This window comes from Capricornis sumatraensis, chromosome 8, assembly GCF_032405125.1.
Source record: "Capricornis sumatraensis isolate serow.1 chromosome 8, serow.2, whole genome shotgun sequence".
In the NCBI taxonomy this organism is placed as follows: domain Eukaryota; kingdom Metazoa; phylum Chordata; class Mammalia; order Artiodactyla; family Bovidae; genus Capricornis; species Capricornis sumatraensis.
In genome coordinates, this window is record NC_091076.1 from 4,478,172 (window position 1) to 4,504,419 (window position 26,248).

Consider the following 26,248-nt stretch of genomic DNA (forward strand, 5'->3'; position numbering starts at 1 on the left):
TTTTACTGATGGAGAAACTGAGGTTCAAGGAGACCAGGTAAGTGGTCCAGCTCACTAGATAGTAAGTACCAGGACTGGTACCAAGAGCTAGGTCCTCTGATGTCAGATTCCCTGTGTTTCTCTGCTCTCAGCCTCAGCCTGTACTCCACCCACCACCACCATTACAAATGACCCACTACCACCACCAGGATTGCCACCCCTGCCATCAACAACACCGTCACCACAACAAGAAACGAAAACCTCCCAGACACCATCCACCAGGCAATGCCTCCCAGAGCCATAGTTCTCAGCTGTAGGCACAGCCAAGGAGCTGTGAAGCTAAATCCAAAAGGAGAAGCTGATTGACTCAGAGTTTCCTAGCGGGAGCTCCTTTCTTGGCAGCCAGGCCTGGGCCTGGCTCCTTCGTGGCTGGAACCCAGCTTTCCTCTCAGAGCCTTGGGATGCTTCTCCGGAGATGGCTGGGCTGATCCCAACCCCCTGGGAGCGTGTTTAGGAAGCAACACACGTGAGTCACTGGGGCTGACATTCTTTGGAATCTGACAAGGTTTCTACTTTGGGAACCTGCTTCATTGACTCAGCAGCGGTTCACCAGCAAGCGGGCAGTAAAGCTGGGAGCACGCCCCTCTTCATCAGCCGTGCTGGGGCCTCTGGAGGCTGGGCTGGATCCTAGGGGCTGTGCTTTTGGGCTCCAGATGACTCCTGTGTGGAACTCGGGATGGAACTGAGGTTCAGAGAGAAGAGGGAGTGCATCCCAAGTTTCCATGGTAACAGCAAGAGGCAGGACTCAGCCCCCAATCTGTGGCCACAGAGCCCACAGACGTCAGTGTCCTGCGCTGTCACCAGGCTGGCCCTTTGGCTCTGCCACCTGCTCTGAGATGGGCTCTCAGTGGCTCTCGCCCGACTTCGGGGGGAGGATGGCTGGATGGGTGGTGCAAGGGATGCTCCATGTCGCCCTCGCTGAGAAGACCCTGGGCCGCCTGGGTTGGAGTGAGTGTCAGTCCAGGTCCTACCAGGAAAGAGGACTCAAGATGAGAATCCTGCAGGATGGAGGGGACCCACGGGAGGCCGGCGGCATACCGCATCCCAGGCCACTGTCACCCTTAGACTGAAGGGCTGCACGCTCAGTCGTGTCCAACTCTTCTACGACCCCGTGGACTGTAGCCCACCAGGCTCTTCTGTCCATGGGATTTTCCAGGCAAGAATAATGGGATGGGTTGCCGCACCCTCCTCCAGGGGATCTTCTTGACCCAGGGATCAAACCCAGGTCTCCTGTGTCTGTCTCCTGCATTGGCAGGCGGATTCTTTACCACTGCACCCCCTGGGAAGCTTTAGGCTGAAGGGGTGAGGGGAAAGGGCCATTGCCAGGGCCTGGAAGGAAACCCTGGAGAGAGAGCTGAAGACGGAGAAAAGCCCTTCAAGGCCTGCCCGAGGTGACCCCAGGGGAGATGCTGGACGTGGACGGGCAGACTTCACTCTCCTCCTCCTCTGACCTACAACCAGAGTTTGCCCAGGGCCAAAGCCAGTAGGAAGCCAGAGGCTATGAGAGCCCAGGAAAAGGGTCCATTGGGCTGGGCCCCTGGGACAAAGTTAGCATATGACCCTGTGGACCCATGGTGTCTCCTATAATCCGGAGAAAATGTCCTAGGTTTGGGGACTCTTGGGATGTGTGTGAGACCAGAGATTGAAATGTCACAGGAAATAGAAGCGTCTCTTGGAGTTTCCCTACAAAAAGTTGGGGGCAGGCTGGGAAAGGGAGATAGGTGGCCAAGTGGAGTGCCCCCTCTGTGAAGCAGGCAGGACATCCGTTCCGTGCTGGGTCCTCCAGTGTGCCTGGGGGTCCTCCAGGGGTGACAGGCGGCCCCGGAGGCCCCATCTGGAGCCAAGTGTGCACACAGCCCTGTCCGCAACACCTTCTCATTCTGGTGCATCCACTACCCCTGCAGGGGGCTCTCACTGTCTCTTTCCTTGTGAGACCATCAGCGGCCAGAACCCCCAGAATCATCACCAGGGACGGTCAGCCTGTGGATGCATCTCTCCCCTCTCTGGGGTTTGCCTCCCTCTGGGGAAAACCCAGATTCCACCTCGAGCATTGGGACACACCAACACCTTCACCCACTGGTCCCTCCGCAGCCCCGGGCACTGACTCCCTCATCACACGGAGACGGGGCAGGTCCCGCAGCCAGGCTCTGGGGAGACACTGTGAACCTGCCATTCCTCCAGCTCCTAAGGATCTGAGAGCCTGCTCTGATGGAGGAAACGCAGGCGTGGTGTTTATACGTAGAAAAAGCATCCAACTCAGGCTTGGAGAATGGCGACTACCCACCCCAGTGTTCTTGCCTGGAAAATCCCACGAACAGGGGAGCCTGGCGGGCTACAAGTAGTCCGTGGGGTCGCAAAGAGTCAGATGCGACTGAGTGACTAGCACTTTCACTTTTCTTTTCTTCAGGCTTGGAAGAATAGGGAAGGTCACCCTGAGGAGGTGATGAGATAAGGTCAGAACAGTTGCCACACAAAATACCCCGGGCACGGCGTCCCGCTCACCCACCGCATGAGGGCCCTGAGACAAGAGGTGATGGCACCTGGGAGCTGCAAATAGGCCCACGTGCAGGAATATGGGGAGCTGGCAATAAGAGGGGGTGTGGAGATGGGCACAGAGAGATCTCAAGAGTTGTCCCCTGAGGCGGCAGCAGCAGGATTTTAATAAGGCAGTGCCGAGGCCCGATGTTCAGGTCGAGAAGGACCCCACTGGCTGCCCAGTGGGGAACAGATCAGAACAGAGCAAGACTGGAGGTCAGAAGGCTGACGAGGAGGCTCTCAGCGTGCTGCCGGAGAGGACAGACTGGGGCAGTGGGATCGGAGAAGGAAATTTCGTCTGACCCAAGAGCTCCTGTGACTGTCAAAGAGGCCAATGTGGGTTGATGGGTCCCCCAAAGAGCATGATAAAGTGGGTAGCAGCCAAGATGACTCCCAGGGTTCTGTTTTGGAGGAATGGGTGTCCTCAGATGGACAACATAAGGGAAGAAGGCTTGGGGTAAGATGGTGAGTTCCTTATTTCCGGTCACAGCACAGTTAACTGGAACTGGATCAGCCCCTCTGTTATAAGCAACCATAAAACCACACAGAATACATGAGGCAGGGCAAGACTGCGATCTCCAAGAGAAGAAAAAAACATGCAGTGAGCACAAGAGCTCCTTGGATCTGCACGTGGGGTACCCCCTGGACCACAGTGCAGCCTGTGAGCGTCCACGCAGAACTCAGAGGGCCCACTGAACAGAGGGCGCAGAGATGGGACTTCAGGATCACTGAAGCAGCTAGGATCTTCAGGGCTGGAAGCTGCATGTGGGAAAGGGAGAAAGTCCATATGAGGGTCCCTGGGTTCTGGTGAGACCACCTGAGGCTTAACAGGTGGTCTCAATCCCTAAAGTTTTGAGAGTGGAACAGAAATACTAGATGTCAAACAATGCTAGGGAACTTTGGGATTTTTGCTCAACCAAAGTGGAACAACCTCATTAACACGAGGGCATCCAGATGTAACACAACAAAGGCTTCGTCTTAGTAATAAAGACCACACTTTGGGGTAAAGCCAATTGTAGACCTTCCATAACAAAGCTTAAAACCAACTTCAGTAACATTTGCAATTTGGAGTTTGATTCTCACCATGTTAGGGAAGTTTGGGACATACCTTCCACTTTCATTGACCATAACAAATAATAAACCAAGACCACACATATTCAAGTGATCAACTGGTAACTAAACTGACTGACAGAACAAGAATCAACCCTTTTCAGAGGGAGATACTTGAACAGCATTTCTACAACACATCATTCACAATGTCCAGTATATAATCAACAATTACCAAATATACAAAGAAGCAGAACTGTGTGACTCATAGCCAAGAACAGAAAACAAGGATCAATAGAAATCAATCCCTATTGATTGATAGCCTATCCCTTCTCCAGGGGATCTTCCCAACCCAGGAAGTGAACCAGGGTTTCCTGCATTGCAGGTGGATTCTTTACCAGATGAGCTACCAGGGAAGCCCCCTAGAGAGCTTAAGTAACTGCAGATAACACCCACCCTTTCAACCCTACAACTCAGAGGACCCTGCCCCGCTCAAGCAGAGCCTCAGCCAACCTTGCACCTTTTGAAGCCCAACCACTAGTTGCAAGTTCCTTATGAAGCAGAGAGAGGCCTTGGGGATCCTGCTCTGCTGATGAGAGTTGCTTTGGGAAAACTGCTACGAGTGGGGTTCCTCGCTGGGTGCCAAGCAGACCAGTTCTCCCTCTTCCTCCCACTCTTGCTTAACGTGCTCTGTGACCTTGCTTGATCTTGGGAACCAGCAGTCTCCCCATAGACACCCCATCCACATAGGTTCCAGAGCATGAGGGGTGGGGGACAGTTGTCAGGACCTGCTGTTTTGTTGAAACAAACAAAAAAATAGGAACAGGGCTGCTGAGATGGGGGTGAAGAACCACCTCCCAGCCCAGTAATGATTCGAAGCAGTCTTTACCTGAACGCTCACCTTGTACCAGCGCTGAGCTAAGCACCTTACATTAACCGGCATAGCATCCCTCTTTTCCAGGTGAGGACACAGAGGCTTAAAGAAGTTTAGTGACTAGCACATAGACAGTAGTAGGGCTAGGTCATGAACCCAGGGCTGTCTGACTCCAGAGCCTGTGTGTTTAAAGTGGTGTCTGCCTTCCTGTTCTTCAACGCTGTTTCTTAGAGTCATCCTGGTCTCTGAAAATGATTCGTCATCCTCTCAGGTCCTCAGGCCAAACACCTGGGAATCACCCCACTTGCCTTCTCCCTCCTGACAATTCACAAACCACATCTGTTGTCTGTACCTACAAAGCACATCCTGAACCTGCCCCACCTTCCCAGCTCTATCTCCACCGCCCTCGTCTGCCCGTCTCCAGAGTAGCCTCATCTACGGTGATCTGCTCACCCGTGTCCTTGTTTCTCCTCCCATATCACTCTGAATACCCCACCTGGGAGCCAAAGAAGTCTTTCGAAAGACTCACTCAGACCAGTCCTCCTCTTAACGCCCTCCCTTGTTTTCACATACTGCTCAGAACAAAATCCACAGTTCTCACCTACAAGACTCTGCACGACCGGACCCTCCTAGCTTCACACCCTCATTTCAGGTCATAAGCCCCATTATTCTTAGTCTGCCCCAATTATACCGGCTTTTAAAACATTCTTGACAGACCTAACTTTGCTTCTGTTTCAGGACCCTGCCAGGTCTGTGGCTATGCCTTCTTCAGATCTTCCTCAAATATCGAACGTTTTCCTGACAGCTAGAGCATACCTTCTTCACTACAGGACTCCCCTGAGTCAACACAGGGATTTACGTCCTCTGTCTGCTTCCCTTGACCTCACCACCATCCCCCTCACACACACTAGGGATGCTATCAGGAGAGGAACAATCTGATTATTTCCTAGGTCTCTGGAGGCCAACAGAGGAGGTAGCTGGGTATCGATTTTTATGGATGTTGACTGGCTGGCTGGATGGGTGGGTGGGTGGATGGATGAGAGATGAGTAAGTGGGTGAATAGATGTGTGGATGGATGGATGGATGTGTGGATGAGTGGGTAGATGGGTGGATAGATGGATGGGTGGATAGGTGAATTGATGGATAGATAGATGGGTGGATTGATGGATGGGTGGGAAAATAGATGGATGGGTGGGTAGATGGATGGATGGATGGGTGGGTAGATGGATGGATGGATGGGTGGGTAGATGGATGGATGGAGGGGTAGGTGGATGGATGGATGTGTGGACGGGTGGATGGATAGATGAGAGTTGATGGATAGAGAGATGGGTGGATAGATGGATGGGGGGGTAAATAGATGGATGGATGTGTGGATGGGTAGATGGATGGGTAGATGGAAGGTTGTGTATAGAAAGAGTCCCCACACCCTCCCTTTCCTCCATAGTCATTAGTTTTGTGGCTGCCTCGGTGTTGTCCATTGAAGGATGGCTCTTTAGAGGGCAGGGGCAGGCCTGGGAGGCCTGGAGGGGAGGCCCAGGCCCCCCTCTACCTTCCCCACACATGTTCCCCTTCTCCTCACGGTCCCCCCTCAATGAGACCTCACATATGACACCCCTTCGGGGGGCTCAGCTCTCCAGGAAGCTCCACCAGAATCAAATCACCGCGATCCCTTCCATGAACCACCCGCTGCAAGCGCTGCTGACTTTGGCCTCCCTCTTCTCAGCATCCCAAATCCAGCCCCTCCACTGGCCCCCACCCCCAGCCCAGAGCTGTCCCCCGTGCCGCAGCTGTCCACACTTACAAAGCCTGACTGTTCGATAAGGCTGTGCCAGCTGGAACAAGACACTTCCCGTCCGACGGGAGGTTCTGCACGGAGCCTGGGGGCAGCTGTCAGCTAGGGGGGCACAGGACCGGATCTGGGGCCTCCTGGGGGCCGGCACCCTCCGGGGCCTCAGCAGAGACTCCTCCAGGCCTGGCTTCAGGTCCCCAAATTGGCTCCACAGAGTGGAGGGCTGGAGTGGGAGTCGGGAGCTAGGGGAATAGGCTGCAATCGCTAGAACCTTCAGAGACCTCATGTCCGGGGCCTTAGGAAACCTTCCCCTTTCAGAGACTCAGGGGTCAGGAGCTGCCCTGGAGTCTGGGGGCTGGCAGGATCTGCTGGTCCCCTCCCCGAGGTGACGCTATCCTTCTTGGTCACCAGCCACTAGTGACCGGGGCAGAGGCTGCAGGAAGCAGTGAAGGTCAGTATACCCACCAGGCATGGCCCTCGGGATGGCCCCCGCGGCCGGGATGAACACTGCTCTTGACCAGCACGTGGGCCAGGGTAGTGAGTTCTGGCTGAGTCTAGCCCAAGCAAGGAGCTGGGGCATTTTTTTCTGGACAAACCATCAGCGAAGGGTCTTTGGGGCAACTGAAATAGTCACTCCACAGCCCTTCAACCTGACTCCTGTTGGTTGAGCACCTACTGTGTGCTGGGCATGAGAACACCACAGGCACAGGCCAGAAATCCCTGCCCTCATGGAGCCCGTGTTCCCTGGGTATGCCCCCACCAACCTGGGGCCGCTCTGCCAGGACCGCAGGCCCAGACCCCAGGCCTAGACCTCAAGACCATCAGAGCCTGCGTCTTTTCTGGCTCTGATTCCTCCTCAAAGTCTCTAATTATATCCTGGGAGAAACAATTAGAACGAAACTAAGGGGTTTTTTTTGTCTCTCCTCCAAGCCGGACCTGTTTAATAACTTAATTAAATAAACAGAATTATAATTATAATGTTAATATTTCCTTTCTGTAATGTCGACACCTTCTGCTGGAAAAAGCCTCTCTTGGGAATGGGGGCTCCCCGCGCTCCCCAGCGCCTCCCCGGTTCGAGGCTGGCCACCCACTGGCCCCCATCTGGGCCCACCCGGTTCTGGGGCCCAGAGGAGCTGGCAGGAGCCCCAGCCAGGGGGAAAGCGGCGTCCTCTTCATCGTGAGTGTTTACAGTGGAGCTCAAACCACACGATGGAAATTCCTCTGAAGCTCCTAATTGCACATTTCCTTCCTCCAACCATTTTCTTTTGACAGTCGACTTTGAAAACACTCAGCACTTAATTCTCCCCAGGCGGGAAGGGGGAGAAGGACTGAGCCTGCTGCAGTGGGGCTCCCTCCCCCACCACACTAAGGGACCGGCCTCGGGGACCAGGATGCTTGGGCGTCTTTGGTGGGGACTCTGGGGGTCCCAGGCAGTGAATCTTGCTTCCCTGCCTCCGTGCTGTAAACCGTCTCCAGCTAACCCAAGGGGACAAATAAGCTCAGTGTCATTTCCTCTTCTGTAAGACACAATTAAGAATACTGATTTGCCAGATGATGGTAGGAAATCATCGGGCACATAGTAGGTGCTGATAAGGGTGAGACTCCTCCAGCTTCTTGGAGGAAACGCAGCGCATTAAGACGGGATTCTTCCAGACCTTCTCTCTATGTGCGTAGTATATGTGCTTGTGTGTGTGTGCCCGCGCGCGCTAAGCGGCTTCAGTCCTGTCTGACTCTTCGTGACCCCATGGACCACAGCCCGCCAGGCTCCCCTGTCCCTGGGATTCTCCAGGCAAGAGTCCTGGAGTGGGCTGTCATGCCCTGCTCCGTGCATGTAGCGTAGACAGAGGTGAAGAGCAGGCTGCCTGGGGTCACACTCCAGCTTGGCCTTTTAATGGCAGAGCAATGAGGCCCGGAGAAGCATCTTATTTCCTCTGTGACTCAGTTTCCAGTTCTGTTAAGAGGGGGCCTGGCAGTGTCAACATCACTAGTCATCCTGAGGATTGTGCGACTTGACCGTCATGAAGGGCCTGACACAGGGCGGGTGCAGAGAGCTAACATCGACAACGACCCCCAGGGGTCAGTCTGGGAATGGCCAGTGGGCTCTGGCATCAGACCGACTTGGGTTCCAGTCCCCGCTGTTCAGGGACCTGATTTCCTAGATCATCCACATCCCTGCTGTGAAACGGATGTGATAACACACGGGGCTGTTTGCAAGGTTTGAGGCAGACGCTAGGCATGAAGACCTGGGCAGAGAGAGACAGGACTCCTGTCCCTAGACTGGGGGTCCCAGGGGACCTCAGTCTCAGGGGTGATGGGGGAGGGGAGAGGCCACACAGTCAGGAGAGACCTTCTGTTGGGGCTGAGCCTCCCCATCTCACCGTGCCCAAGACCCAGCCTCTCTCCATCCATAGCCAGGCCCTGGAGCCGAGCGGCTTCAGCCCTGGCTTACTGTGCGGACTTGAGTCAGTTATGGAACCTCTCTGAGCCTCCATCTCTACATCTGCAAACTAGGAGCAATAGCTGGGTTGCTGGGACAATTGGTGAGTGAAGGCTGTCAAGTGTTTCCCAGTGCCTGGCACACAGTAGGTGCTCGATAAATGTTAGCATAACATCCATGTATTAAAAGTCATTCAGTCGTGTTCGACTCTTTGTGACCCCACAGACTGTACCCCGCCAGGCTCCTCTGTCCAAGGAACTCCCCAGGCAAGAATACTGGAGTGGGTTGCTATTCCCTCCTCCAGGGAATCTTCTCGACCCAGGGATTGAACCCGGTCTCCCACACTGCAGACAGATTCTTCACCACCTGAGCCGCCAGGGAAGCCCCAGAGATTGATGTGTGTGTCACTCGGTCGTGCCCAGTTATTTGCGACCCCATGGACTGCAGCCCACCGGCCTCCTTTGTCTATGGAATTCTCAGGCAAGAATTCTGGAGTGGAGAGCCATTCTCTTCTCCAAGGGGTCTTCCAACACTGCCATTTATTCCTCTAGCAAAGTGCCGGGCCCGGGTGGTCCCGGAGCTGATGGAGACCTAGCCGTCTCCCTGAGTATCATCCTGGGCAGAGGTCAGGATACATTTTCTCTGCCTGGAGCTCCTCTCCCCCCGACCCCCCGACAGCTGGACTCCCATGTCCAGAGGCCCTGCTCATTATCAGTCTCCTCTCGCAGGCTTTCCACAGGCTCAGGCTCCGGGGCTGGACTCCATTCTCCCCAGACCCTCCTCTCAGCACGTCTTGGCTCCCGGCGCGTTAAACAGACACTAAGGTTCTATTGGGCTTGATTCCTGAAGGCAGGGACTGCTGGCTTATCTCCGCCTGTCTCTCTGCTGCTCTTCCCCGCTGGGTGCCGTGGGAAACCCCAGGAGGCTGGGGTGAGACCTGGACCAAGATGCTTTCACTCGTGTGGGCGGGGCATCAGAGGTCACCATGGAGACGGACAGAGGGACCTGTTGTTAGGCAGGACGGCTGAGGGGGATACAGGGGGTACAGTGAAGATGCAGAGAATGAGATGGACTGAGACTCGTGGAAGGAGCTGGAACGCTGAAATGAAGTGGAGAATCTGAGAGCTGCGTCCGAGAGACGATGGAGTGGATGGGCTTTGAAAAGACATGTCGGGAGTGATGGCTGTGTGTGAGGCTTGGCACCATTCCCTGAGCTGGGGAGCACCGTGGAGATCCAGATTGGGGCTGGTGAGGTGGTCACCAGTTTGGTCTGGGGTGTGTTGAGTTGAGGGAGCCTTTGAACAACCTAACTGGTGGTTGGGAGATAGATCTGGGGGTGCCTTTGCACACTTGATGATGACAACGAGTAGGTGGTTGAAGACAGGTCTGGGGTGCGCTTGAGCACCCAAGGGTGACATTCTGGTGGGTGGAAGAGAGGACCTGGGGCTTGGAGGAGAGATTGCAGCTGTGAGATGCCCAGCCATTACTGTCCATGGTTTTGCCCCAGAATCACACAAAGCTGTGAGCAGAGCTGGGCCCAGGACCTGGGTCCCTCTACCCTCAGGTCCAGTCTGGAGACTGTCCAGCCCTCCTTGTGGCTTTTCCAAGAAGAGGCAGGGTGGACAAAGCCCAAAGAGGAATGTTCCCTTGAAAACACAAATCCTTTCAGCTGTTTTCTCTTGAATCATTGGCGAGGACCCAAAATCTATACATTTTTTTCTGGTGAAAAAGAATGGCAAACCTGCCCTGGTCACTCACGCCGTGAAATCAGAGGCAGCAGACAGGGGACCCTCGGAGCATTCCCAGCCCCGGTGGCCTCCTGCTTCAGAGAGAGCCAGGCGCCAGCAGCTCTGTGCCCGCAAGGAACAGGTGCTTTGGGCGGAAGGGCCTGACGCAGCTCGTGGGCCTGGAGTGGACGCAAATAAACGCCCTGTCTCCTCCAGGCACCCCCTCCTGGAGGAACCTCATCGTCATCTGAAGTCTCCAGGGGACCCCAGGACCCTCAGATCATTTGGACCCTCTGGCCAAGACCTCTCCCTGGGTCTAGAACTGCTAATCCAGCTACGCAAGGCTCCCCTTTGCCCTTGAGAGATCTGTGAGCAGCAGAACCTCAGCATGCCCCCACGCCAAACCCACCCCTTCACATCCTGTCCCCTGAGGTTCTCCTCCTGCGGGCATCCAGTCACCCAGCCACCAGCCTGGGGACCCGTCCACAGAGCCCCACCAAGCCACTCTTCTAGGCATCCAGGCTTCCGTGGGGCTTCTCCCCCATCTTTCTGCCTTGCTGGCTCCCCTCCTGATGCGCCCTGCCCCTGTCTCAGGAGTCCTTCGAGCGGAGACCCTGCTGTTGTCGCCTCCTGCTCCGCGGGGCTCCAGGTGGACTTCTGAGGCCCTCTGGCGCCTGGCCACCCCTCAGCCCTCCTCCAGGTCCTGTCCTGAGGTCCCCACCACTGCCTCCTCCGTAAGACCCAGCGGGGCAACCACCAACCTGCCCGACCTTCTGGTTCATTGCCTTCGCACACGCTATTCCCTCTCCCAGAATGCCCTCCCCACATCTGCGGCTAAGCTGGATCCCTCCTCCCCATCGCCTTCTCTAGCTCAGCCCAGGGGCTTCTACTCTGGGGCTGCACCCCCAGGAGTAGCTTCCATCCTGGGGGCTGCCTAGTGGCCTCCTCCCTTGCCAGGAGGGGCTCTCTGCGAGAGGAGGTCGCAAGGATCTTGGTGAAAACCCGGGTCTTGCAGTCAGACAGAGCCAGGTTCAGATCCACACAAGAACAGGGCCGTGGCCAGCAGGCCATCCGTTCCTGAGACAGGCAGCGTCTCCACGTAGGAAGTGTAGGCATCGGTGTGACCTGCCCGGTAGGGGCCTCCCCTCATTGGTTCAGCGAATCCTATGCAGCATCTCGAACGTGCCAAGCCTGGCTGCAGGTGAAGGGGGCAGAGCAGGGGACCAAACAGCAGAGTCTCGGCTGCCAGGCCGCAGGCAGACAGAGGCAGCGGCAGCATGGCCAGCACGGACGCCAGCCGGTGTGTCAGGCTGCGAGTGCCAGAGCTGCGGGGTGGAGGGGGGATGTAAACAGAGGCCCCAGAGAGGCTAGCCCAGCAGGCCTTCATGTGCGCAGACACTGCAGTGTCAGAAAATGTCACCGCAAGTGCAGAGTCCCTGGGGTAGGAAGCCCACCGCCAGGTCAGAGGAGTGTCAGGGTGGCCCCTGTGGCTGGAGACGAGCAAGAGGCGAGGAGGAGAACAGAGGAGGGACTGGAAGGGGCGGGCACCGATGTGTGGCTGCTGGTCTGGAAGACTCTGCTGTTCCCTCTGAAATGGAGCAGGGGGACGTGAGCGCAGGACAGGCGTGCCAAGACTCGGATTCAAACAAGATCACTGCCTGGGGGCCAGGGAAGAGCTCCGGGGAGGCCAGGGAGGCTGGAGACACAAAGAGGGGGTGGTGGTGGGACCCACTGGGCCTGAATGCCGTGCGGACGGATGGGCAGAACCAGGCATGTCAGGCACTTCAGAGTGTGTCTGGCGTGAGTTACACACTCAGGGGCTGAGCGGAGTTTGTTTCGGCCAGTCGTTGTTTTGTCAATAAATCATGTCCAGCTCTCTGTGACCCCGTGGACTGCAGCAGGCCAGGCTTCCCTGTACTTCACTCTCTCCTGGAGTTTGCTCAGACTCATGTCCGTTAAGTCAGTGATGCCATCCGACCATCTCATCCTCTGCCACCTCCTTCTCCTCCTGCCCTCAATCTTTCCCAGCATCAGAGTCAGCTCTTTGCATCAGATGGCCAAAGGACTGGAGCTTCAGCTTCAGCATCAGCCCTTCCAGTGAATATTCAGGGTTGATTTCCTTCAGGATTGACTGGTTGGATCTCCTTGCTGTCCAAGGGCCTCTCAAGAGTCTTCTCCAGCCCCACAGTTTGAAAGCATCGATTCTTTGGCCAGTAAATAACACAAACGTGCAGGGGACGATGCCCGTGAGCCAGGCCAGGGCGCAGGAGTCCGATGGAGGGGAAGGCTGCTTTTCTGACCTGGGAAGGTGCGGTTAGGGGTCACATGGTCCTGATGGGAGAAGCTGGAGGAAGCTACCTACTCCTGCTTCCCCTTGTCCAATCCCAACTCTAATCCTTTGGGTCTGCTGGGCAGGACCTGGCTCCACCAGGGTCTTAGAGTGAGAGGAACCACCAGGACCCTAGGTTGTCTGGGAGACATAGACCGTACCCAGGGGTCTGGCTGCAGGGGCGCTGGGTGTCTCCTGGTTCCCAAGCCAGCACCTTCTAACTCAGCTAGCTGCTCATGACCTCTGGCCCTGTGGCTAACTTCCTGGTGGCAAAAGGAAGTGGCAATAATGCAAATGCTCCTTGGATGGGAAGGAAGAACATTCTGGAGTTGAGCACACAGCGGGTGGGCGGAGAGCAGTTCTGCTGGTCAGCTGTTTCATTCTGGCATGTTCCTCTGTCCCAGAAGTCGCAGGGTGACCCCAGTCCTGAGTTCACCAGGTGTCAACAGCGGAGGAGACCAGGGCTCCTGGGGACCACCCAGTAACTGGGTCCCTGTCTGGGCCTCCGGGTCCCCTGCTTGTGTTGTTGGGTGCACTCCTGAAAGGAGAGGGTCCACGGGGACTAACATCTGTGAGATGTAATGGCCTCCACTGATTGGAAGATTTCCAGTCCTGGGGCGCCTGGCCTCAAGCCCCCTCTCACCACCTCTGTCTACACCGCCAGCGCCAGCTCACCATCTGTTTACGTCAGTGTCCTTCCTGACCATGCACCCCCCCAGCTCAGTGAGTGCGTTCCGGAACTGGCCAGTGCCCCTGGAGGCCCTTCCTACCGCTCAGCAGCTTCCCCAGAAATGGCTCTCCCACTGGCTGGGGTCTTTTTTTGCCTAAGCCCCACCTTCCAACCCCAGTTGCCCTCAAGAAGATGCCCATCGGGGTCCCTGTTCCTTACCCACATGGGAAGCGAGAAGGCCTTGGTGAACCCTGTTGTCGTGTGCCCAGCGTTCTGCCAGGCCAACCCCATTTCAAAGATCCTCCTGGGGAAGCTCCTTGTCCAGAGGCCTCCAGGCGCACCACTGGGAATGGGGATGTCCAGGACCTCTGGCAGCGGGCCTTCTGCTTCCCATATGCCTGTGAACTCATCCCCGAGTCTCCCTGTCTCAGTCTTCCCATCTGTGAGATGGGACCCCACCTCCCTCACAGCTCTGACCATGCAGATCTCTGCTCAGGATGGAGCAGTGAAAGTCATCTGCAACGTCGGCCCTTGACCCCAGCTCCGCCCCCTACAAGGGGTCGCTTCAATAAGAAAGCACCTCCTCTTTTTGGAGCTCTCATCTGGGGCCAGCCACTTTCCAAATAACACATCTTGACATCAGCCTACATAGATTAACCCATTTTATTCTTTATTACTCCAGTCTTCTTGCCTGGGAAATCCCATGGAGAGAGGAGGCTGTCTGGCTACAGTACACAGAGTCCCAAAGAGTCGGACATGACTTAGCCATTCAACAGCAACAACCATGTATGTATGTCAATCCCAGCCTCCCAGCCCATTTAATTCTTAAAGCAACACTGCAAGGAAATTGTTACCACCATCACCCCCATTTTACAGATAAAGAAACAGAGGCTCCAAGAGGTTGCCCTCAGATACACAGGTAGAAGAGGGCAGCCCGAGCCCAGAGGCCCTGTTCTTAACCATTGCACCGCTAGGCCTCCCTTCCGATGAAGCAGAGACCGTCCAGAGAGACAGGAGGCCCGAAGAAGCTTACCCAGTGGGCTGCCGCTTGCACATCAACCCAGGATTCTTGGACCAGGAATTCCAGGCCTCTGTTCCTGCTCCTACACCCTAATTCATGTCTTCCGGGGGTAATCTGGGCAGGTTTTTTTGCAGGAGAGAAACACAAAAGAAATGTCTCCTTGAAGGAGGTGCCTCCTGAGATTCCTGAGCAAGATTAATAAAATCTTATCCAAGAACACAATGATTCACGCCAACCCACCGAGTCAATCAGGAATCGGCAGGACTGTAATTTCTATCAAACTATAATTAGCTGAATTTCCTTTTGTAATCTTGGGAATCTGAACAGCGTGCAGCCTATCATTGGAGCCGTGGATAATGACCAGCCACCTCGCGTACAAAACGGTTCGGAGTAAAAATGTCCTCCAGGTCCCTTTGATGTGTAAAGAGGAATCATGAGTGCAAAGACACAAAAAAATTAGTGGAATTTCAAATGCAAAACAATTGTAGCCTTGTTGGGATACAGAGTTTAGCAGGGGGAGGGCTGCTGGCAAGGTCGTTAAAACCAGGATGGTGTTCTGGCTGCCTTGCCCCTCCTTGGGCTGGACGGCATTTCTCCAGGGCTGGTACAATGCTGGGGAGATTGAATGCACGCAAGAAATCTGTAGAGGATGAATGAATGAATTAGCGGAGGCGGAGGAGCCTGGTGGGCTGCAGTCCATGGGGTCGCTAAGAGTCGGACATGACTGAGCGACTTCACTTTCACTTCTCACTTTCATGCATTGGAGAAGGAAATGGCAACCCACTCCAGTGTTCTTGCCTGGAGAATCCCAGGGACAGGGGAGCCTGGTGGGCTGCCATCTCTGGGGTCGCACAGAGCTGGACACGACTGAAGCGACTTAACAGCAGCAGCAGCAGCAAGAGACAGGTGAGGCGAGAGAGCAGCTGGGCCATTTCTCTCTTCTTGGTCCGCTGGAATTCAGTGAGCTGGGGAGGCCACGCGTCCCCCAGGCCTGTAGATCTCAGGACCTCATGGAGGCAGGAACCTGGCCAGTGAGGCTCAGAGCGTTCCTGGGCCAGAATGGGGCTCAGGAAGAGTCCACCCCCTCCCTGAGAAGTTGCACGGTCTGGTCCTCTCTCCCCGCCAGGGTTAAGGGGCCAAGCCCCTTGGTCCATCCAGTCAGAGCAGGCTGAGTGCCCCCCACACCCTTGGCAACTTCCCCAGGGAGGAGTCCAGGGAGGTGCTCTTTGGGATGAAACCGAATGAATGAGAGAATGTGCGGTAGGAAGTGACAGTGGTGACTCAGGGTTACTCAGCCTGAAGCCTGCCAGGGGCCTGCTGCACCCTGTCTGTGATCACAGCAGCTCCTCGCCCTCCCCACTCAGGGCAGGGGCCAGGTCTCCTTTCCCCGGGCCCAGCTCTCCCCCGGCTTTGTGCCCAGACACCTGGAGGGCAGCAGGGCGAGGGAGCACGGCTAGTGCCTGGAGCTGAGTCCGGGAAAGACGCGAGGGAGAGCCCGCGAGCGGAAGGGGAGGGCTGAGCTGTGGCCCCTCCCCCGGGGGCCCGGCGCCGCCCCCACCTTCCTCAGAAGCCCATCCTGTCCAGCATCTTCACGTTACAGACAGACAGGGAAACCAAGGCTTGGAGAGGGGCCACCAGCCGAAGTCAAGGAGCCAAGAAAGCTGGAGCACCAAGGATCCAGGCCCAGGTTCTAGCTTGGCTCATTGATCCCCAGGCTGGTGCCCAGCTGGTGGAGGACATGGTCCTGGGGCTAGGCACGCTGAAACCCTCTCCAGGAGGTCCTGCCGGCCCCACCAAGGTCTCTGCTAGCACCATCTCTCATGGCCCATGTTCCCTCTTTGAGATGGACCCATACACTTGCTCCACTGTCTCCAACCCACCAATCCATCCATCCATCCATCTATCCGTGCATCCATCATCCATCCAATGTGACCCCTTGTAGCCTCTTATCCTCAGCATCCCTTTGGAACATACACACACGTATCCTGTGTTCTCTCATGCCCCATTCTCCACATCTGTCCATCCCTCCATCACCTATCCACCACCCACACATTCAGCCTTCTGTGCTCTCACACATTCATCCATCACCTGTCAATCTACCCGTCCACCCCTCTATCTACCCACATTGTCACCCATCCATCCATTCACAGGCCTGCTCATCAACTCAGACTATCCAGATGTTGGTCAGTCCATTTATCCTTCCACATATCCATCTGGCCATCCATCTATCCATCAGTTATTTAGTCATCGAACCAAGCTTAGTAAGCTTTGACCAGACACCCGGCTCTGTGGCTTTCCTCTACCCCCACTCTTCCACAGCCCACTTCCTCCTCTGCAGACATCGAAAGAACTCTATCCATCCCGGCAGCCTCTGTGACTGAGGCCGCAGCCCATGCCTTCAGGAGCTTTCGGTTGCCAGTGTTCTGAGATCTGGACCTGGAAAGCCCTCGACCTGGTGAAACCACCCCCTCCTTCCATCCTGGTTGGTCCTAGAACTTGGTCTTGCTCCTACCGCTGCTGATCTTCAGCATTCACGTGGTTGGGGAAACAGGGCCCCCAAGCTCCCCATCCTCCTACCGGCTCGGTCAAGGACAGCTGGGGTGGTGCCTCCAGGAGGAGGCAAGGGCCCCTGAACTCCGGGGCAGCAGTGAGTATGAGCAATGCTTGGGGCTTCCTGTCTGGCCCCAGCCTGCCGCTCCCAGGCTCCTAGGTGCCGTCTGCTGTCCTTGGCTGCAGGGCCTAATTAATTCTGGACCCGGGCGCTTTGAGATCACTGGATAAGAGGGAATTCCAGAGGGACAGCTCAGCCTCATAAAACCTTAACTGGCTGTGTTTTGAATAATCGTAATGATCTCTTCAGGCTTTTGCGTCTCAAAGTGTTTCTCTCCTGTGATTGGATTCAGCGCCTGCAGCAACAGCGCAGGGGAATTAGAAGGTCAGTAGAGAGACCACTGGACCACACGGCCCTGTGTGAGCCCGGACTGAAACATCCCCTGGAACCTCAGTCTGCTCCTGCTCGGCCAGGGGGGCACAAGATCAGAATGAATCCTCTACAGGACAGCCCAGCACAGTGTATCCTGCGGGTTCGTTACAAGAGGCTGTGGCCAGTCGGGCAAGGGTGGCGGAGTGGGGAGAGGCTCTCCCACCTGCCGCTGAAAATCCTCGTCCTCTCAAGTGGTCCGGAGGTACCACAAACATGAAGCTCCGTGGCAACCTCCAGCAAACTTCCTCCTCTGGCCACACCCTGGCGGGCCCCTTCTAAGCCTTCAGCCACCTCTCTCATTTTCCCTGCTGCTTTGTCGCGCTCCATTATTAACTGTGAGATGCCAGCAAGGTAACTGAGCTAGTCTCTACAGGTAAGAAACGGCCACAGATGGCAGATGGGACAGCGCACACAGGAACCCATGTGGCCAAGCCTGGAGGGGGGCCCAGCCTGCACCTGGGGCCAGCGGGTGGCGGCTTTGGGCCACCCTTGCTTCCCCATCTCGCCGCTCCTCAGGGTCCCAGAGCCCCTGGAGCCTGCGGACAAGGTTAGCGCTGAGCCGCGTCCCAGGAGAGTGCCAGGGACACGGCTCTGCCCCGGAGAGAGGGCCCAGGCCCCGCGTGGGGGGCGCAGGGCTGGCTGTGGCTCTCTCATAGGACTCCCTCTTCCATTTCAAGCTCAGGGCTGAGGCCCTCCCCGCCTCCATCCTGTCTCAGCTTTCCCCGAACCAGCCAAGGTGCCGGGTCTTAGACCTCCTTCTGCCTACCGGGCCTGAGGCGGGGTGCGGTTCCTGGCACCATTCTGGGGGCAGTCCCATGGCTGGGGCACGGCCTTGGTGTTGAGTGTAGGTAAGCCGTCCCTACCCACCCTGCCCACGGAGGCAGAGAGGAGTCAGTTCCCTAAGCAAACCAAGCCCACAACAGCTCCTCAGCATCGCTGGGGAACATCTGACCTGCTCAGTTCTGCCCCCTGGTTCGTCAGGACCTCCCTCCCCACTAGCCTCTGCCTTCATGTCCCCCCCCCACCCCCCACAGAGGACACTCTGCTCAGCTGCCCTGATGGGTCTCTGTCTCCAGCCTCTGCATGAACTGTCCCCTCCTCCTGGAGCCCTTCCTGATGCCTCCCCTCCACCCTCGCCCCGGCTAAGGTCTCCTCACCCTTCAGGGCTCGGCCCCAGCCCCCCTCCTCCTGGAAGGCTTCTCTGACCCCCCGGCTGGGCTGGGTCTCTTCTCTGCCTGTCTCCTGCTGAGGCACTGCCCACCCTGTATTCTCACCGTCTGGCTGTCCAGCAGTCTCCACCCTCAGACTGGCAGCTTCAGAGGGAAGAGATCGCATCAAGTCACTGATGGACCCACAGCGCCCTGGCCCGGAGGGGCTCCAGGACCAGCTGATGAGCTGTCGATGCGCGACGCTGGTGAGACCCCAGGGCCCCCCGCCGGAGGGAGCAGCGAGTGGCTGGGTTGGGGAGCGTGTGCCCCGAAGGCGCCCTGCTCTTCTCACCACTCTGTCTTCCCTCCCTCTTCGATCCACTCTGTCCTGAGGTGGGAACCACAGAGGGGAAGGCACCCATAGGGCAGGAGGCAGCCTGCCTGGTCTCCAGACTGCCTGGACCCCCGGGGGAGGAGCAAGGCCTCCGTAACGAGTCCCCACCTCCCATGCCTGCCCCCCACTTCACCCCGTCCCTGCCCCAACCTCCAGGGAAGATGAGCCAAGAGGCTGGAAGGAGATGCCTAGATGGTCACCAGCCACGTGGATTCACGAACTCTTAACCCCGCCCCCGAGCATCTCATTCCCTGCAAACCTGCAAACACCACGAGCCGGCAGGACCCAGGAGGCAGGCAAGTCCTGTTTTTGTGAATGGAACCATGGCCTTGGTCCCTGCTTCTGCCAGATCCTGCCGGCCTCGCCTGACCACTCCATAACCTCGCCAGAAACGCTGACATAAAGGGGAACTTCAAAACCTAAGTGTGAGTCAGACAGAGGAGGAAAAGAGAGAAATTCTTCTTCAGCCTCACTAAGGCACACTGAGACCTGCCCTGGGGTTGGAGTTCCAGGCCCGCCACCCACAGGAGCCCCCCAGGCTCAGCATCATCCATCAGGCCTGTCCCCTGGCCCCCAGCCTCAGGGAGGAGCCAGCCCATGCTCTTAACAGAGGACGGCCACGAATGCCCTGCAGCCACTTGGCCTTCCATCTGTCCATTCTGTGAATTGGCTGGGCCTTGTGCTGCAAACAAGACACACAATATCCCTGCCTTCATGGGGCTGAGGTCTGGAGGGCGTGGGGAAGCCCGTGAACACACACCGAGCAGGGTGAGAGCTGTCCCTCATGCTGGTAGAGCTGAGGGGGCTCTGGGGCAGGCCTGGCCGGGGGACCTCGGGAGAGGAGACAGGACGGCGAACATCAGGGCCATGCATTCCAGGTGGCCGGAGGGGCTGCCCGAGAGGCAGCTCGGACATCCTAGGACCTGCGATGGGAAGAAGGCAGGACCAAGAGGGTGGCTGCAGAGTTCCGATGGCCTCTGAGCTTGGGTGGGGTTTCTTGCCAGGCAAGAAGCAAGGTCGCCGAGGGCCCGGGGCTTCCCGCCCTGCAGACGGTCAGCTCTGGAGGGGGAGGGGGGCAATCACAAGCTCCTCTCCCCGGCAGCCGGCAGGAAACCCCCTCCATCCTGAGGGAGGGCGGATGGAGGCATGCTGCCTGCCAGAAGTCCCCAAGCTCCTTCCTGACCTCCGACCGCCGCTTCCCCTTCCTTGCCTGCCTGCCCTGAGGAATCAGTCCTGCCGTCCCTTTAAAGGGGCCTGATTCAGAGAATTAAGAATGAAACTGACTCACGATGGATGGACGGGTGGTCACTGGGCTGGCCGGGCGCCAGGGCTGCGGCGGCAGAGGAAGCCGGGCGACCGCAGCTGCCTGTGTGCGCTCTGCTGAGAAGGGCAGAAACCACAAAACCCTATTTGAAATTCCACCATGTGGCGTGGCTTGTGTAATGAGGTTACCCCTCATAAAGGGGGCATTCAGGGCCCACGCGGGCCTGTGGAGCTGGGGACCTGCCCCCCAGGGCCAGCTGATGATGACGTCATCTTCCGTTAGGAGTCTTCCTCCACCTCCCTCAATGAAGGACTTTTAAAAAAAAATGCACCAGGAACCTAAAGTGAGAGCCAGAACGGAAGTCTTGGTTTTATTTATAGTTGATAACTTATGTCCGGCCTGCTCCACGGGAGGCCCGGCAGGGAGGATGAAAGCATGAGGATGGGGCTGACACAAATATGACCCGAAGCCTAGGCTGATATGGCCCCTGAGAGCCAGCCCAAAGCTCCAGGCTGAGCTCCCTAGCAGCCGGAGCAAAGAGAGGAATGGGACAGTGTGACACTATGGGAAACTGGGATCTGGGAAACCGGGCTTCTGATCCCAGCTCTGCCACACAGAAGCTGTAAGATCTCAGGAGCTTCTTTCTCACCCGGAAAGGGAGAGAATGCAGAGCTGGTTTGGAGGACCAGGCCAGGCACCCAACACTACTTGAACGCAGATTAGAGGCTCTGTTGGCCTGGAGTCTACAGGTGGAAACACAGCTTCCCAAGCTCCCGCACCTCTGTGGGGGAGCTAACAGATTGTAGCACACTAACAGATTGTAGCACACTTCCCCCGAGCCAGATTCTGCCTCCCAAGCCCCTCGCAACACAGTTCTCCAGGGGAGTGAACTTGCTCAGTCGCATCTGACTCTGCAATCCCATGGAAGATAGCCTAACAGGCTTCTCCGTCCATGGAATTTTCCAGGCAAGAGTTCAGGAGTGGGTAGCCATTCTCTTCCCTACCCAGGGATCGAACCCAGGTCTCCCGCATTGCAGGCAGAAGCTTTACCATCTGAGCCACCAGGGAGGACACACCAATGTGCCAGAATCAGCCTGGGGACCAACCTGCTTGTCGTCCAGCCTGTAAGCAGCTGAGGAGAGGCCCAGGAGGGCCTGGGTCATCTCGGTATTCCCAGCACCTGGCTGGTGCCTGCACAGAGTGGACACGGTGGCTCAGAGGTAAAGAATTAGCCTGCCAATGCAGGTGATACAAGAGACCCGGGTTTGATCTCTGGGTTGGGAAGATCCCCTGGAGAAGGAAATGGCAACTCTCTCCAGTATTCCTGCCTGGAGACTCCCATGGACGGAGGAGCCTGGAGGGCTACAATCCATGGGGTGGCAAAGAGTCGGACACAATGGAATGACTTAGCACACACGCAGGGAGCATGCCGCCCTGCGCTCAAGGGGGACTGCAGTGAACAAGAGGACAGACAGGAGCGGGCCGACCATTGGCAGGCCAGGCCCGTTGCCCAAGGAGGCAGACACTGCCGAGTCAGGGAAGCAAGCAGTGGGTGCCGCTGCTGCTCGGAATGGTCAGCAAGGCCGGCCAAGGAGGTAACCTGAAACTGAGGGCCAAAGGCAAGGAAGAGGCTGCTCCGGCTGCAGGGACCAGAGTGTGCAAAGGCCCAGGTGGGGAGAGTGTGGGGGGGACAGGGTGTGAGCAGACACGTGGCGGGGGAGCGGACATCCGTGGCCATTGTTCTGAATGCCCGGGACGTCGCTGGAGGCGGTGATCACAGCATGACCCACTTGATTTACTACCTGGTTGCTCCTAAGCAGATCCTGACTCCAGGAGGCATGCAGGAGCTGACCCCCTGCAGGAGCCCCCCACCCACACGTCACCTCCTCAGGCTGGACTCTCACATGACTTCTATCAGGGCGAGGGCCAGCGACCACTCCACACCTGGGTCCCACGGGCTCCGGGTCCCTCCACATCTTTACTCACCAGCCCAGAACCTGGAAGATGGAGAGACCTGCATAGACCCCTGGGGCGGCCCAGCCCAGGAGCCCCTCCCACTGTCCTGGAGGAAGAGACGAGCAGCCTTCTCAGCTAAGGTCCTCGACCCCAGATCAGGGGTCTTTGGGACCCTCCTGTCCTCTGCTCGAGACAATGACCAAGCAGAAGCCACTGGGCTGTCTTGGAGGGGGCAGCAGTCGGAGGCCTTCTGTCATATAATGGCCCAGCCTTGGCACTGCCTCGGGCAAGCTGCCCTCTGCCCCCGCCAGCCAGCTCTCCACACTCCAGCCAAAGGGCTTTCCTTAAAACACAATAAACACCACTTTCCCCGCTCAGGCCCACCAGGGCCCAGCCACCTCACTCTGGATAAAACCCAGACTCTCCACCAGGCTGAAAGGGTCATGTAATTGCCGCCAGTCGTCTGTCCTCTTGGGGTGGGGGGAGCTCCCTGGCCAGCGGATGGCCCAACATCTGCTCCACCAAAAAGTACGAGACCAAGAGAGGCCCCAGTTCCCTCTGTCCAGGCGACACCCACCATCACCCCCAGATCTCCATGAGGTAGGGCCTGAGTTGAGCTATGCCATCCTTGCCCCCCCCCCACCCCAGAAGACAGGGCCCCCCGGTAAAGAGCAGCAAGGTCCAGAAAGCTTGTGGCTCAGAGGCTGGCAGAACTCTCTGATACAAGGTGCCCATCAGCTGCCCAGGCTGTTTCTGAGATGGTGAGCTCCCTGGCCCCAGAGGTATGAAAGCTGGGACCGTCGACATGGGTACTGGGGGCTGAGACAGCTGGTGGTTTCACCCGATCCAAAAGTGATAACACCAGCAGTGCCCTCCCTGTCTCCCACATGGAGGAGCAGAGTGTGGGAGACAGTCATGGGCACCCCAGCCACCGGCTACTAGTCCAGCTCCAGTCCCGACTCCCAAGTCACCTGCCCTCTCCCAGACTCACCTTCCTTCTTTAGTAAGACAGCGGGGCGTGTGGACCAAGCCAGCACAGAAAAAGCAGAACCAAGACCTCAGAAGTGAGGTGGGCGGGGTCATCGGGGTGGGCAGGGCATCCGGGTGGGCGGGGCTTTCCTCCCATCACCCTTCCTTCCCCTGGGGTTAAGGTCAGGGTGGAGCGACACCCACCGCAAGACCTGCCCTGGGTGTCAGGGCACCCCGCTTGGCTTGGGTCACCCCATGGGGGACCTACACAAGCCACCTCCTTCAGGGAGGCTGGAGGCACCCCGGGGACCAGGGGACAGTGCAGCCAGGGTGCCCCTTACTCCTTCCTTCCTTCCTTCATTCATTCACTTTCCACTTATTTCATTCTTTTCACCATCCCTGTCCCAGGTGATAATAACAGGCCCACAGATAGAGAACATTCTGCAGCTCCTCCATACCCAGGGCCCCCTCACCCACCCCAGGTCGCTTTCGTGCCCACCAGCACCACCTACTGGAGGCCCAGGGCAGGCCCCCGGTGGTGTCCTGATGCGTCCCCACTTTAGAGAAGGGGGAGCTGAGGCCAAAGAGGCCTGTCTGAGACCATCCAGCAAGGGAGAGGCAGAGGTGGCTAGAGACCTCTGGGGTCCTGCCAAGCAGCCCCTCTCCAAAGAGCTGCTTCTGAGGAGCAGATGGACAGAGGTGGGTGCCAGGAGACGCCTCATCCCACTGCTGTCTGCTGTCAATATCCCCGCAACCCTAGATACTTCCAGCACTCCCACGCTGACCCCAGACTCAGTCCCACTAGAGCCCAGTGTGGGCTTGAGCCAATGTCTGCTTCTGTGACCACCCCACCACCGCAGCCCTGCTGGGCCCTGCTGGGAGGTGATGAGTACTACAGAATTGTGACTGGTTTGGGCTGAAATCTCTCCCTCTGCCTGCAATACTCAGGGTGCAAGTCCACCTGCTAAACCAATGAGATGATATGGTGATGCTGCTGATGATGACAGTGCCGGTGGTGATGATGATGGTGATGCTGGTGACGGTGATGGGCACGATAACACTGATGATGAGAGTGAGGATGGTGATGATGATGATGGAGACGGTGATGAAGATAGTGACGGTATTGGTGATGCTGGTGACGGTGATGGACATGATAACACTGATGATGAGAGTGATGATGGTGATAATGACGATAGAGACGGTGATGAAGATAGTGACAATATTGGTGATGCTGGTGACATTGATGGGCACGATAACGCTGATGATGAGAGTGAAGATGGTAATAATGGTGATGAAGATAGTGACAGTATTGGTGATGCTGGTGACGGTGATGGACATGATAACGTTGATGATGGTGATAATGATGATGGAGACGGTGATGAAGATATTGGTGATGCTGGTGATGGTGATTGGCATGATAACGATGATGAGAGTGATGATGGTGATAATGATGATGGTAATGATGATGAAGATAGTGACGATGCTGGTGATGCTGGTGACGGTGATGGGCATGATAACGATGATGATGATAGTGATTATGGTAATAATGGTGATGAAGATAGTGACGGTACTGGTGATGCTGGTGACGGTGCTGGGCATGATAACGATGATGAGAGTGATGATGGTGATGATGATGGTGATAATGATGATGTTAATAATGACGATGGAGACGGTGATGAAGATAGTGATGGTACTGGTGATGCTGGTGACGGTGACGGACATGATAACATTGATAATGAGAGTGATGATGGTGATGATGATGGTAATGATGATGAAGATAGTGACAGTATTGGTGATGCTGGTGATGGTGCTGGGCATGATAACACTGATGATGAGAGTGATTATGGTAATAATGGTGATGAAGATAGTGACGGTACTGGTGATGCTGGTGACAGTGACGGACATGATAACACTGGTGATGGTAATAATGATGCTGGAGATGGTGATGAAGATAGTGACGGTACTGGTGATGATGGTGATGGTGATGGACATGATAACACTGATGATGAGAGTGATGATGGTGATAATGACGATAGAGACGGTGATGAAGATAGTGACAATGTTGGTGATGCTGGTGACAATGAAGGACACGATAACGCTGATGATGAGAGTGAAGATGGTAATAATGGTGATGAAGATAGTGATGGTACTGGTGATGCTGGTGACGGTGATGGACATGATAACGTTGATAATGAGAGTGATGATGGTAATTATGATGATGGTAATGATGATGAAGATAGTGACGGTATTGGTGATGCTGGTGACGGTGCTGGGCATGATAACACTGATGATGAGAGTGATTATGGTAATAATGGTGATGAAGATAGTGACGGTACTGGTGATGCTGGTGACGGTGATGGACATGATAGTGTTGATGATGAGAGTGATGATGGTGATGATGATGGTAATGATGATGAAGATAGTGACGGTATTGGTGATGCTGGTGACGGTGCTGGGCATGATAACACTGATGATAATGATGATGGTGATAAATGATGATGGAGACGGTGATGAAGATAGTGACGGTATTGGTGATGCTGGTGACGGTGATGGACTTGATAACACTGTTGATGGTAATAATGATGCTGGAGATGGCGGTGAAGATAGTGATGGCATTGGTGATGGTGGCAGTGGTGACTGGATGACAGTAATGATGATGACGGTGATGATGGTGAGGGTGTGATGAAGAAAATAATGGAGAGGATAACTTTATGGAACACTCACTACCTGCCAGTTGCATTCCCACACGAATTCATTTAATCCTCATGACAACATTTTGAGCACAGTCCCCTACTTATCTCCATTTTACAAGAGGAAGATGAGGCTGATTTGGGGGCGGTTCAGTCACATGACTAGTTAGCAGTCGAGGTGAGAGGCTCACACAAGCGGTTGTAGCAGAGTCTGCTCACTGAGCGCTCCCGACCCTGCCTTTGTCATGAAACAGCTTGCCAGGTGTGCCCCTCCTACGATGCTCATTGTTTGCCTCCAAAGGAAAATACCGTCCCCATCGATACCCTTCTGGTTGCTCTTTCCCTATAAGACCCAAGGAGGAAGCTGAGGTCGCTG

At 56.2% G+C, this 26,248-nt stretch overlaps 1 protein-coding gene across 1 annotated transcript; it reads right to left on the reverse strand.

The window, feature by feature from the left end:
- Nucleotides 1–15,802: 15,802 nt before the first annotated feature.
- Nucleotides 15,803–25,642, reverse strand: LOC138082907 (uncharacterized). Its single transcript, XM_068976381.1, has 4 exons — nucleotides 24,144–25,642; nucleotides 21,745–21,897; nucleotides 21,364–21,448; nucleotides 15,803–15,892 (listed from the first exon to the last, which is right to left on the reverse strand). The coding sequence occupies exons 1-4, from the start codon at nucleotides 25,640–25,642 to the stop codon at nucleotides 15,803–15,805; spliced, it is 1,827 nt and encodes a 608-aa protein (XP_068832482.1).
- Between the last annotated feature and the right edge of the window lie 606 nt (nucleotides 25,643–26,248).

Bases quoted from the DNA above. Each gene is read 5' to 3' on its own strand.
- LOC138082907 (XM_068976381.1), bottom strand. From the start codon at position 25,642: ATGCCCAGCACCGTCACCAGCATCACCAATACCGTCACTATCTTCATC. The intron at 21,898-24,143 runs GTGGACTTGCAC...TGGTCCCTGCAG, and splicing joins TCATCTCATTGGTTTAGCAG to CCGGAGCAGCCTCTTCCTTG. The intron at 21,449-21,744 runs GTCGGCCCGCTC...CACTCTGTGCAG, and splicing joins ACGGGCCTGGCCTGCCAATG to GCACCAGCCAGGTGCTGGGA.